Genomic DNA, 14,206 nt, shown 5'->3' with positions numbered 1-14,206 from the left:
TATATATATATTTATATATTTATATTTATAATTAATTTTCTTCGTTCATTATACCTATCTATATATTATCTACAGGGCAGTAGCCAAACGCTGACTGACTGTGTTGTCGCTTGTGTTATCCGCTCGCGACGATACCGACAATTTCGATTTGACTAGAGAGACGCGCGTTCATATATCGTCTCACGCCTCCCGATCACGATCCTCGGAAGAGCATACGCGTCCTTTGTTACGTGTAATGTATAATGTTGACATGTCTACCTGTCGCGACGTAATACCAATCTATGTCGCAAGTGGAGATCGCGCGGGTGTGCCGCGATGCGCTCGAAGTTCTATCGTTCTCTTGGTCGTTTTATAGCGCGGCGAATATTACGTTATGTCGTCCACCGATACGTTTCAATGAATTCCTGAGAGTATATTGTTTGTGAGGGGGAAAGAAACGAAAGAATAAATATATAATATGAGTCTCTTGAGCTTGTGACGCTGTCGCCGTCTCGGTCAAGTGTCGTTCTCTTTCCCGATCGGTCCCACAATGTGAGACGAGATGCTAGCAGTGGTGGCTAAGGTGGCGACAAGTTTACATCTGACATTCATTTCGCAGACTTGTGCCTGACATAAGTAGGTACGAACGCTGGAGGAGTTTCTTCGGGACATTACTTTATATTAAGCTGGCTATTAATCTTTACGTTTAACATTAGTCGCGTGTTTCTGACACTTGCCCATATTTCTTCATAATTTCATTCTGAGTCTCCAGCATGTACATTACTTACACACGGTGCTGTGCATATATATACTGCAGCAGATCTCAGATGTAAACATACTATAGGGAACATTCGTGCGACACTTCTGGACTTGTATTCTGTACATGGCTAGTACATTGACAGTATCGTTAATTAATGACTAATCAGAGTCACGTTTATTTCCTTTTCGCCATTGGCTGTCGCTAATTAATGATATCGTCATAACTATCGGTAGTCGTGTATTAGAATACAGTACCCTGATTTCGTAATTCTTGACAACGGTTATCATTATGTTGTCGCTGCGCAGGTTTTTTTTTCATATCTGTACAGCAACAATATAATGATACCGACACTGTTAAGAGTTGCAGAATCGGGGTACAGACACTGGAAGCGGAACATAAATCTGAAGGCAAAGTGAATCGTTCGAGTCGGAGCGCATCGCGGCCGAGAAGAAATTCTTATTATAGCAAGCGGGCGCCGCGGCGTGAATGATGCTGGTTTTTCAATCGTGCTTACAAATGACACTCGAGTGTCTCTTTATTTTATTTTTATTTTATTTTAAATTCTATTCCATATTTATACTTATGAATTAATATTAAAAGATGCGTCCGCACCGCGACGCCTCGTCTCGCCTCGCTTTTCGTCGAGCCGTGAAATTTCTCTCTCTCTCTCTCTCTCTCTCTCTCTCTCTCTCTCTCTCTCTCTTTCTTTCTCTCTCTCTTCCCTCTCTCTCTCTCTCCCCTCCCTTCCTCCTCTTTCATTGCTTTCATTAACGATGACAATTCAATTTCGATGCGATAACCTCGACTTTTCGCGCGAGTTCGAAGGATACACTTGGTATTTTTTTTCTCGTGTTTAGGCCTTTTTCTTCCACGCGCGTTTCCGCGTGACGATGACTAGATTCTACACGAGCGTACGCGCTTTGCGTCAGCGTGGGTATGTGTAAGCGTGTCTTTGTACATGTATATATCTGTACGTGCGCATGTGTAATCGTGTGTGCATATGGATGTGATGTATGTCGATTGAGTGTTATTCTTCCCTTTGGTAATCGTCAGATTAGTTGGCTTCAGCGCACGTTCGATCTTTGGTGTATTCTCGCTGGCAGTAGCTCAATATCCGCCATGGGGATGACGTACCAGAAGTGGCGAAAACCTCTGTCCATCGGATAACCCGTAAAAGTGTGATGAAAGCGAATCAAGGTATCCTTAACGATGTTTCTTGATAAGATAAAGATTCTCTTTTTCTCTCCCTTTCCCTTTCTCGATACTCTCCTCATTTTCCTGGATATAAGTACGATTTCGCGACTTCGTCCTTCTCCGAGGAGGAAAACTCGCGGACTACTGGTGATTATAGAAAAATGCGCGCGATAAAAAATGCATTACGTTACCCTGAAGTTACGGGCTGTGTGACGATGTTAACTCGATTCTCCCCCATCTATGGAAGGAATAAATGTCGCGGAAACGAGAGAGAAATAGAGAAAGAGAGAGAGAGAGAGAGAGAGAGAGAGAGAGAGAGAGAGAGAGAGAGAGAGAGAGAGAGAAGAAGAAGGAAGAGAAAGAGAGCAAACGATAAGTTCGATCTTGAGCAGATTAAACCTATTTTCACGAAGACATTCTCTTCTTTTGCTACGCGCGTTAATCTTAAAATCACAGGAGACACAATCGCGATAAAATGCGTCCGGGATCAATTGCGTCCTGAGAGAGGGATTAGTATTCATTATTCCGCAAAAGTTCAATTCGCGAGCTTGTAGAGCTTGTTCACCCGCGGGAAAATGCATGTTCGCGGAATTTCGATTGAATACATGTGACTAGAAATATGTGTGGCGATTATCATCATCTCTTCAACAGCAAATGTGTCAGATAATTATAATTATGTAATTATATTATGTTGTGAGCATCTCGTTTCGTCGAACATATCAGATTTAAATCAGATAATCTACCTCTTTCAGTCTGCTTGGCCTCTGGCAAATTGAGTTAGAATCATTCACGTTTAACATGCGTGAATTTAATTTAAAAAAATATCCAGAATGTTTTCTTAACTTTCTTCAATACTTGCTAAGAAATAGAAGAGGATAGTTTGACTATTTTATAATGGCTTGTGAAAGACATAAGGTATGTGATTCAAATCGAATTCGCTTTTAAGCCGAGAAGAGCGAAAGAGAAAGGGGAAGCTCGCGAGCCCAAGTCGATCTTCTATTCGAGCTTTTGAGTTACAATTACAGTGAGGGTAGATTGCGAGGCTCGCAAAGATCGATGGACACGGGAGGATCGATGGTGTTCGCGTTGGTGCTCGTCATCCCCGTGCGATCGCGTGATCCTTTCTCCTGCTACGATCCACCATCCCACGTGCATGCGCTCTGTACAGAAATCCTGAAAGTGGAACGTTGCGATTTGTGATCTACGCGATCAACCGCGATTGCGATCTCGTCGTACGTTCAGTCCATCATCATCATCATCATCATCATCATCATTATCATCATCATCATCATCGGTGTCGTAATGGCTCACATGCAATGGCGAGCGCGATTATATGGCCCCGTTGCGCCTTCGCGTGGAAGAGCGAATCACTGAACAAGCCCCCGGCTTCCGTGCGAGCAATCTGACGCGACCAGAAAGCTCGTCGTCCATCCATGAGGATGGAGATACCCTCCTGCGAGATATTAGCTTCGTCAGCCATTTGTCCACTCGGGCGATTCCTCGCCTCGACGGAGACTTTCCGACGAGGAGGAGGGTGTTGCAAAACCTTGCCGAACGGTTCGGCCGATCGTGGCTTTGATGAAAATGCTTGATTTTAGAGGTCTTGGTCCGCGCTCCCGACGGTCTCTGGACCATCACGATCACGATTACGTCGCTCCTCGCTTGCTCTTCGTCTTTCCACTATGCTCCTGCCCTGTGCTCGGGCTAGGCGGGCTGCTGCTAGTCATTCTGGCCACCCTCCGATAAATCTCGCTGTTGACAAAACGCGGATACGAGTCCCGGTGCATGAGAGTATAGATTTGCAGCTGCGCCTCATCGAAGGTATGCGGTGTAGGCTCCACCATGTTGCGATTCACCATTTCTCGCACCTGCGAGTCCAAACTTACCTACAAACATAAACGAAGAAAATGGATTAATTAAAATTTGTATCAAGTATTATCAACTACATAAAAAGGCTGTAAAAATATTCTACGAAACTGCAACTTATTGTATCTTAATTTACAAGTTACTATTTGCAATTTACATTCTCTCATTTCTTATAAAATATCTTTTAATTCTACAATGTTTCTTTCTCTCTCTTGTAAAATAATAATAAAATTTACAAGTTGTACAATTTTATTCTTTTAATTAATTACATAAATATAATTTTTCAGGAATAGACAGATCCATGGTCTCGAAGCTAATATGTAAGTCTTTTAACCGCATTTTCGCACAACAATTTTTCTTTATCACGAAGAATGGCGAAGTACCGATATATTCATAGTTATAAACAACGATAAAAAAACTTTCCGAGAATTATAGACCATAATATGTGTACGACATACTTTTAACACGATCTTTTTTATATTATCTCGTAAAATGATCTAGGTGATTGCAATAATGCATAGTCATGTACCGTACAATTATGCCGTAATGTTCGAATGGCAAAAGAAAGTTCGTGCATTCGCCCCGTTTGGGTGAATAAGTTGTTAAAGAGGTCACTGGGTCACTAGGTCAGTCGGTTAATATAGAAGAAATCAGTCACGCGCATTCGCAGCTTTTCTCAAACAAAACATTATATTGCAAAAGTCTTCCTTTACGTCAAACTGCATTTAATTTTACCGTCACGTTTTTCTAATTCTTGCGCGTTCGTACACTCGACTTTTTACATCCGATAAAAAAATGGTGTAATTAGATAATACATCCAATAACATTATCGATTCTATCGTCAAAGCTAACAGCTCTGGAAGCTCTGGTAGGAATTATTTTATGTTATATGAAATGTGTAAGTGCTTATGATGCATCGCACGGACTATTCAAAGTAGCAGATACTGATCGCATGACGCATACTGCGTATGCCATTATAAACTAAATAGATGGTTACGTTAGAATATGCTTATTATTTCCAGGTTGACGCTATCTCTACTTCGGTATCAAAATGTACCATAATAATAGAGCACGTTTTTCCCGGAAAATAAAAACAATTTCTTCTTGAATGTCATATAAAATAGTTATTACGTCACACAAAATAGTTATATCTATATTTTTACAATCATATATTCATCAGGATTCTAATATGCCTATATATAATTTTGTTATATTCGCCTTAGTTTCGTATATATATCGTTATTTTATTCGAAAGCGATACCTATATTATTTTTTATCTTATGTTATTATATAATGAAATTTTATTAAAGTTATCTAATGAATTGATCGCAATTAGAAATAAACGAATAGTAACAAATAAATAAAATTAATCAATTAAAAAATACTCTACAATTGCTAAATACATTTTTTTTTAAATTATTAAAACGTATATTAAAAACGTGAAAATATATGAAAAATTGTTTCGAAATAGATAAATTTAATTATCGCTAGTAGATCCAATCTGAGAAAATAATAAATCATAATTTTAATTCGAAATTCGAAGCTACCAATAATTTCAATTATCGCCAATAATTATGTACGCTCTAATAATAACAAAAATACCTTATATCTCTATTTGTAATAAAGGATTATACAAATTATAATTATGTTACTTTATATAATTCTAGATGCAAGTAATAGATCAACGGTCATTTGCTGGCTGCTCCTGAGTGCTTCAATCGAGTTACGATTTCTTATCACGAATAAATAAGTATTTTCTCCGTGAGCTAATAGAGAGTTTACTCACTTCCTTTGGCGAAAGTATGGATATGTAATCGTCGTAAATGTAGCGCGCCTTCTCCTCGATCGTCTCGGGATTGTTCTCCCTCTTGAGTTGCTCGCAGGCAAGCCAGAAGGCAATGTTTTCCTCACTGTACTCGCTCATGAGGAACTCTCTGAAGAGCTTGCGGCCGGCGGCGCTCCTCATCAGTTTGTCGAAGGACGAGCCCCAAGCCCGAACCTCTTCCAAGCTGCAGCGCTCCAGACCGCCGTCGAGGCCGTCGAGTCCATCGAGACCGTTACCCGCACCTGCACCCGCGAAGTCGGTGACGCTGATGCCACTGCCATGCTCGCCGATACCGGCATTGCCCTTTTTCTTGCCCTGATCGCCCGCACTGCCGGTACCCGTCGAATTACCTCCGACTGCCGCCAAACTGAGACGACAACGCACGTTAGAACTATCTTATACATCTCTCTATGGCTACAGTCAAATTCTCACTACAAATGCTTTGAAGCATTTGATTGACTAATAAGAAAAAAGAATTTTACAAATCAACCAATCAAAAAAACAGTTGTAGCATCGCATTGACTTATTGTTAATAACGTGTAGAACCGTGCGGGACAATCGATTAAATAAATAGGTTGATATGATGATTCCACGATTATAAGCTATTTTACTCATGTTTAAATCCTGTTCGAAATAATAGCATTTATTTATAATTTATTATTATATTACGTAGATTTTAGTTATCTATATAATCGAAAGAGAGAGATTAATTAAAAATAATAATTTATTGAATGTTTTTTTTTGCGCAGTTATTTTAATCTACAATTATAACAGGTGAGGCGTAGATCCGATCGGATCTACCGATCAGAAATTTGTCATAGATTATAGTATCGATATTGGTATTAAAATTGATCGTAAATCATCGTGTTAATTATAACGATTGTACGATAATATTGATGGTGATTTTTGTTGGCAAACATAAGAATGACGGAAGAAACGCAAACGCGAAAGTAATGATAGACAACTCAAAATGAAGGAAGGTGGAGGAAAAAAGTATAGAAAATGAATTAAATTTGATAACCTCGGGAAATGAAAAGCCATAAAATGAATGACGAAGGGAAGAGTATGATCCGGTGGACGCACAAATACAGTAGAAAATGATAATGATTAACGATCGTCAGGATAGCTAATTTAATTGAGACTGAGGATAACGAGATACAAAGAGATGTGAACGAGTGGCATCGAACCGAGAGAAAATATTAGTCGTGTCGATAACAGGCACAGAACCGGGTCATTGGAAGGCCGATTCTTTGTGCTTGATGACGCGGCTGTTCTATGGCGTTTGCGAACCACAACTGCGGAAATAAACGGCGATTCTGAACGGTTTACACGACTTGGTCAGATGACAAATCACGAAAATGATTGGTTCTGTATCAGTTGCCGTCTGATCGATCGAACTTGCATTTATTTCTAAAAGATTTTTACTTGAATAAATAAAAGAAAATAAAATATCTGGTAATTTTAGGATATTTCTCACTCAGTGCTCATTTGTCGTAAATTTTACAAAATATTGCAAGAGTCTACTTTAAAAAGGTTGCTTCTCGCCCTGATGAAGTGAACTGCAACGTTCACGAAATATTGGCAACAACAATCGAAACACAGAAATAACTCGCAAAGTACGTAGTTTCTTTATTATGAAAGAGTCTTTTTTTATCTAATGTTGCAAACAATTGTTGCAAACAAAGATTATTTGTAGATTTATTATTCATTGAAATTTTACTTCAACCGTAACAATTTCTTTTAAAAATATATCTTAATTATAAGAACTATAATATAACTAATAAAATACATGCCGAAAAATATAACGTTGCGCTACTTGAAGCAAATTTTATAAAAGAAGAAATTATATTTCAAAATACATGTTTTTTGAAAGATTCCTTCACGTTGATATGACGAAACAGTTAAGAGTATACTGTCGCACATTCCCGCGGTTTCAGAAATTCAGGAAATGCCATTGCACCTCAGATAGATTCTTTCGGGTCGATGCCAGCTTAGAATGAGTAAACTACTAGCGTATAATCTGTAAAGATGGCTCGCGTAGGAAGGACGCGTGGTATGTGCATAACCCCGTTTCTATGAGCCGTAATACGTGCATTACGATAGCATCATCATCGACATAACAAACAAGCAGCATTAACGCACACAGTCCGTGGCCTGCTTACCATTTATTCCTACTTGTGGCATGAAACACAGAAAGGCAATATGTAGGTACGTCTGCACGGCAATAAATGGATCACACGCGAGAGTTTAAAGACAATGGACCGATATCGTTTCAATGGGGAGAGGTTCAGTAGATGAAGTAAGCACGAAAATAACCGCGTGATAACGATAATAGCGCGTGGCTCGTTTTCATCTACTTTATGTTTACGATTACAATGAAAACTTTTTGTGCTGACTTTTCAGTAACTCGCCATCGCGAGCACATGTAATTATAGAACGAGAGATTAAAGTCACTTCGTGCAATTCGGAGATCCATTTTTCATTAACGATTTGTCCATTGTCGTATAAATCGAGTATAAATCTCCATAATTTAATAAAACATTTCGTACATCGGTGCGCTGTCCGCTTTCAAGAATTAAATCAATGGCGGCGTTCAGTAGAAAAAGTAGCTTTGCAACTGTTGTAAAAGTCTTTAATACGATTGGTTCTTGCACCTAGTTCCTCAATGGTTCTAAATGTATAAACTAATCATATTAAAGAATCTTACAACAATTGCAACAGATGCTTTTTCTACTGAACGTAGCCAATGTAACATGTCATTGTGAAGAAAAACAACTCGAGATAGATTTTTAAATAAAAATCTAAGAAATGACAAAATTTTCTATTCACATTTGATTAACAAAAGATTATTTGATTAACAAAAGATTGCGATTTTTTTGTTTCATGAGCGATTACTAAAAAATGTTAGATTAACATCATAAAAGAGCAAAAGTGTCGAATTGCTCAAGCTTCGTATCAGCAATTTTCTTAAGAATATTTTTTTTTCAGTCACATCGATGTACGAGCCATGATCAGACAGGATCGATAATACCACGAGCAACTGCAGCAACAGCACCAGCATAGGCAACAGTTGTCCTTCTTCGATCGACCCGTGAATCCGGTCGTCTGACGTTGCTGTTGCTGCGATTGCTGCTGCGACACGGATGCCTGTTGCTGCTGTTGCTGCGACTGTTGTTGCTGTTGTTGCTGCTGCTGCTGCTGCTGAGATGATTGTTGCGGATTATGCTGCATCGTGGACCCTGAGGCTTGGCCTTGATTCTGTGCACGGAGACGGCAACCACCAGCTACACCTTCGCCCGTCCCGTGACTAACGCCGATTCCCATTGCGGTTGCACCAAGTCCACTCGACATCTGGAAGCGACATCCGCCTTCTGAATCCGCACCACGTGCGAACGAGCTTATCTCGATGCTAAGAATAGTTCTACTAAATCAGTGGCTTCCGGAACACAATGAACCACTTGTCGGCTTTGTGATTTGTTTACGCAAGGTGATTAACATTGAACTTTTTTAGAAACATATTATAAATATACTCCAATAATATGAAGTTTTTTTAATATTAGTATTGTACACATTTAGTACACATATTTATATACTATAATTTAATTTTATATAATAATCTAATCTGTCTATACGAAAGTAATATCTAATAATCTAGTAATTTCTAATAATTTTTTAAATATCAATATATATAATTTATCATTAAGATATAAATAAATAGACATTTTTATTGTGCAAGACGAAGAAAAACATAAAAATCGCGAAAGTAACTCAGATCAATTTTGAGACGGAAACAGAATCGTTGAGTATAAGCCAAAAGTAGATTTCAATTAAGCATTTAGCATGAAAATCATGATTATTAAATTCCCACATTTAAATGAGTTATAAATAATAAATCCCAAGAAGAGAACAGGACAATTTACTCACGTGGCAATACGATAAGTTAAGCTTTAGTCAAAATAAATTAGTACGATAATTGACACGTAAGCTTTCAAAAAGCAACCAATTAGTTCGGATACGATTGTCGTACGCTCAGCTGCACGTATCGATTGGCTTGTATTTTCAGCGCGATCCGGCGATGGCGATATCGAAGTGAGAGATGTAGCCGGAGATTTATTATTCTTCCGTTCGCTGTTCCGTTCGAGGTCTTTGGTATTTAAAATTCATGATTGCCAGACGGCTGAGCTGACCGATATTGGATTCTCGGAGAAAGTCTAAGGAGAGGATTAAACTCTTAATGTCATATTTAAGAACGCGATCTCAATTCAAAATCTGTATTTCCGATCATTTTTCAAGAAATTTAGACGTTTCTCAATTGCATCTCTGCTCGTAACATTATTTTAGAATAAATCAATAATTTAATTTGTTTTCGCATTGATTATACATTTCTTTTTCTATTTGGAAATTACGCAAAAAAACATTACATAGCGGCAACAAATATCAACGAGAGGATCACTAATATTTTATTGTACGAAAGTCAAAAGTATTTTGAAATAAAATATCGTTAAAGATCAGCTTTAATGCAGTTCGCATACAGTTCGGGATTTTCTTTGCATCTTTTTCTATTCCGTTAAACAAAAGAAAGGAACAAACGAATGAAATTCTGAGCGCATGAATTTATTCCGCAGCGTTCGAAATCTCCCGAAAATATATTCAACGTGGCTCTTACTTATTCTCTCTCGCAATATAAAAGAGATTCGCGGAATGAAGTTTGGGTATGTGTCTGCACATGCACGTAGCCGCGTGCGGCCCTTTATTTTTACACCGTGTTGTATATCGATGACCCGCTCTCTCCGATGCGGCCTCGCGCGATAACGACTACATCGGACAGTCGCTTATAGGGGATGTGGGAAGAGGTTGATAAACAGCGGGCACAGGCGTAAAGTGTACACGTGTATTTACGAATAAACGTGGTGGCGCATACGAATGAAGCCACGTGAAAATGAGAGGTGGAGAGAAAAAGATGGGAGAAAGAAAGAGAAAGACGGATATGAAACAATTGGGAAAGGAAATTGAAATTGGACAATTGGAATCGTAGAGATTGGAAAGGGGACCGTTGTTTAATCGTTTATAGCACGATATAAATCGGACGCGGATTTACGCGAGCGTGGCGATTTAGAGTGGTCGGGAAATAGAAGCCGGAAATCGAAAAGACCACGCGCAAAACCGCCGTTTCGAGCGGCTGGCTCGTAAAATATACCACGCGGTTTATACACGAAACGAATTCCGTATTTCGTATCTCGCGGGTCATCTTTCCTGAAAACGAAACTTCGGTTATGAGATAATATAACGATCTAAATTTCAATAATCTCTCGGCGATTTGTTTTGGCAGGCATTATGGAAACAAGAGCCGTTGTTTACGGAGAACGCTGCGAAATTTAGGAAACACTTCATACTAGATGATTAATTGTGATCTATAGATTTTGCATGAGTTAGTTTCAAGATAGCTGTGTATAGCTTGAATATAATAATATCTTATATTAACAAGCCACATATCCGTAAACGCGTGACTAATTTTTAATAAAAATATAATTAAATAAAAACAATTACATATAAAAATACTATTGTTAATTAATTCATATTGATTTTATAATGCTTGCTAAAGAGATTATTGGTAATTAATAATTAATTAATTAATTTAGTAATTAATAATGCAAGAATAATGCGAGAATAATAAATAAATTATTTGCGTTCGTTAATTATTATCATTTTCAATAGTGGTTAATAAACAGAGTAGCACTTGGATAGGAGTGTGTATTTTCGCACGGAAGATCATTAACATTTTTAATATATTTATGAATACTAGTTTCTTCTCATCGCGCATATTCTCAGATGCAAATGCTGTCGCTGTGTTTACAACGGTTCTGAAACGGCGATAGTGTTTACGCATAGCTGCGTGTCAACATGTCAATGGCCCAATGGTGTGTTGGCTACATGCAGCACGCAATCACGGAGCACGTGCAAGCTGCAACCCCCGTTTCTCTTCTCGCAAGCTTCGTCCGATAATCCCATGAATTTATTTCGATCCAGACAAGGGTGTATGCGTATGTCCATATAAATGAATTTGTTATGTCCCTATACGTGAACGAATGGCAAGCTGCAGATATTTCGAACGAGATTCTAACTAGCGATAATAGAGTCCTTGTTCATGTTATTACAGCTACACACTATTTCAGAATTAATTTACAATAATTCAATTCTATACTGAGATAATTTAAACATGGTTGAATGCAATCGGTTTTCAATATTCAATCCAGCCACATTGTTTATTTGCATGTTATTAAATTAGAAAAAGTTTCATAAACTCCGAAAATATGACCATTAATAAAGTTATAAATTACGTAGGAAATTTTTATATTGTTATATAGTTTTGTAAACTTTCTGTTTTATGGAAATTAACTATTCATCATGCATATTGCACATTTATATGAAAAATATCATTGCATTTCATAAATCATAATCGAACTGGCTGCAGTCATATACCTTGCAGAAGAAGATCATCAGCGCGACTCCATTACTGTTCCGTGCTGAGTCTTTAATCTTTTCTTTAAGACAGAGACGGTAACGATTAGGAGTAAGTTCACATCTTGACTCTCTTACCTCTATCATGTTCCATGCATCCGAAAGCGAGCTGCGCTCGCTTTCCGCGTCTTCAGGATGAACCTAATCGGCGTGTGACCGGCCGCGACGCGGCGCCGAGACGAGACGCGGGGGTGCGGGTGCGGGCACGGCCGCGGGCGCACCGTGCCCGCGTTTGCGAGTGTCTCTTCCGATATGCGATCGTTCCTTTAGCCCAGTCCTCCCGCGGAGCCGCCTCGCCGGGCCTCGCCCGAAACCCGCATGCTCCCAGCGCGCACCAGTGCTCCTCAGCCGAAACCGCGTAACAGCCCAGCGTATGAACCCTTCACGGACTCGCGGACGGACACATAGGTACGCGCACTACCAAACGATCAGCCGCCAAACGATTTCCTCGCCTCGAGATCGGGCGAGGGGTTACTACGCCGACGATGATGGCGACGTCGCGCAACGACACTGAATAACGGCGGACCCCAGCAAGCGGAGGGTTACGTCGTCGATGTCGCGCATGATATTTCATCCATTTCCCACTGTCTTCCACTTTCTGCTGCCGATTGTCCGTCGTTTTTCTCTCGACAATCCTCTTCGTTAATACCACCCGCGCCACGATACCACTCCACCACCGTCACCCTCTCGCGGCACCCTCCACCCTTCTCTCTTAACGGGACAGCCGCGCGCGCGGATCGACTGGTCGGTCGGCCGAGTCGGAAAGGTAGGAGAGAAAGGGAGAGAGAGAGAGAGAGAGAGAGAGAAAGAGAGAGAGGCGAGAGAGAAAGAGAGGCGAGAGTGCGCGGATGCGAGACCCGCTATTGAAAGGAACAGGAAGTGAAGATCCTTCGCTACCGATGGCGTTTGCTCTCAAGAATGAATACGATACGATCAAACGAATTCGTCGCGTTCCATTGAGATACGCGGTTTCGTATTGTGGACTCCAAAAATTCGGTCAACCAACCGAGACCCAAATCCTTGAACTTTAGAACAACGACGACGTTGATGACAGTGAGAATATTGCACGCGATCGACTCATCACATCCTTCAATTACACAGTTTTAAAGGAGCGGCTGCGTCGCGCCGTGCCACACTCTCGGATTAACGCCAACTTCACATCGACATCTCTTTTCTTCACGGTTGACCTAGGTAGCCGTACACGATGCTGCAGTTTTCGTTCCCCGTTGCGTTTGACGGAATTATAAATAGATACTCGCGCCTGTTAAAGATGTTGCGCGAGACGCTGGCATGGCTAGGTTTAAATGCCTGCGCTGCTGTCGCTGGCACGGACCGCTGCTGACGCTATTGCTGTGTCTGCTTATGTTCCTGATGCTGTTGATTGCGTTGACAGGTGCCTGTCCCGCGTATCTTACATTCGAGAGTGCGGAAGAAGACAGAAAAGAGAGAGAGGTAGACAAGGAAAAGAAAAAGATAGGAAAAAAGAGAAGATGATGAAAGGAATCGGAGAATGTTAGCGTGTTTGATTAAGCAGAAAGAGAGGAGCGTTGAAAGAGCGTGAGATAGTGGGAAGACAGATAAGGCAAAGAGAGAGACGGATAGGAGAAAGAGAGAGAAAGAGAAAGGAGGGAAGGAGAGAGAGAGAGAGAGAGAGAGAGAGAGAGAGAGAGAGAGAGAGAGAGAAAGGAAAGGAGATTGGAGCGTAAGCGAGTCGATGCGCCGGTTATTGATTGGCAGCAGTGGAGACCAGAGGGAAAGACGAACTCGCGCACTGTCACGCCGGCAAGGTAGACTGTTGAAGGCTATCTTCGTACCAGCTTCTCGTCGATTGACCGCTTGGTATCCTGTCGGAAGACTTCCGATTGAGCGTTAATCCTTGTCTCCGCGAAATCGATTGGATGGAAAACTTCTTAGGAAGATTAGGGGACTTCAGGAAGAGATTTGAATTTATTGATAATTTATTGATATTGGAAGTCGATCTTTTCTTGCAGGATTTCAAACAAGATGCAGTCTGTGCCGTTTTCGAGCACGTTACTTTGTAGAAATTTCTTTGGAAGTGAGAA

The 14,206-nt window shown here is 40.2% G+C and overlaps 1 protein-coding gene and 1 long non-coding RNA gene across 7 annotated transcripts; one reads left to right on the top strand and one right to left on the bottom strand.

Annotated features, from left to right (window-relative positions):
• Positions 1–577: 577 nt before the first annotated feature.
• Positions 578–5,914, top strand: LOC108686988. The gene is made up of 3 exons (XR_001931729.1): positions 578–619; positions 4,087–4,119; positions 5,467–5,914. It is a non-coding gene; the product is annotated as an uncharacterized LOC108686988 (long non-coding RNA).
• Positions 613–12,341, bottom strand: LOC108686987 (regulator of G-protein signaling 17). Of its 6 annotated transcripts, none has more exons than XM_018192529.1 (5): positions 12,222–12,341; positions 8,656–8,975; positions 7,787–7,798; positions 5,586–5,991; positions 613–3,819 (listed from the first exon to the last, which is right to left on the bottom strand). In XM_018192529.1, the coding sequence occupies exons 1-5, from the start codon at positions 12,228–12,230 to the stop codon at positions 3,580–3,582; spliced, it is 987 nt and encodes a 328-aa protein (XP_018048018.1). In that variant the 5' UTR covers positions 12,231–12,341; the 3' UTR covers positions 613–3,579. The 6 variants fall into 6 exon arrangements, with proteins under 6 accessions (XP_018048018.1, XP_018048020.1, XP_018048021.1 ...); XM_018192531.1 differs by having other exon boundaries at positions 7,787–7,795; XM_018192532.1 differs by having other exon boundaries at positions 8,659–8,975.
• Positions 12,342–14,206: the final 1,865 nt, after the last annotated feature.

Source organism: Atta colombica, unplaced genomic scaffold, assembly GCF_001594045.1.
Source record: "Atta colombica isolate Treedump-2 unplaced genomic scaffold, Acol1.0 scaffold198, whole genome shotgun sequence".
NCBI lineage: Eukaryota > Metazoa > Arthropoda > Insecta > Hymenoptera > Formicidae > Atta > Atta colombica.
This window is presented reverse-complemented; position numbering and strand designations above follow the sequence as displayed.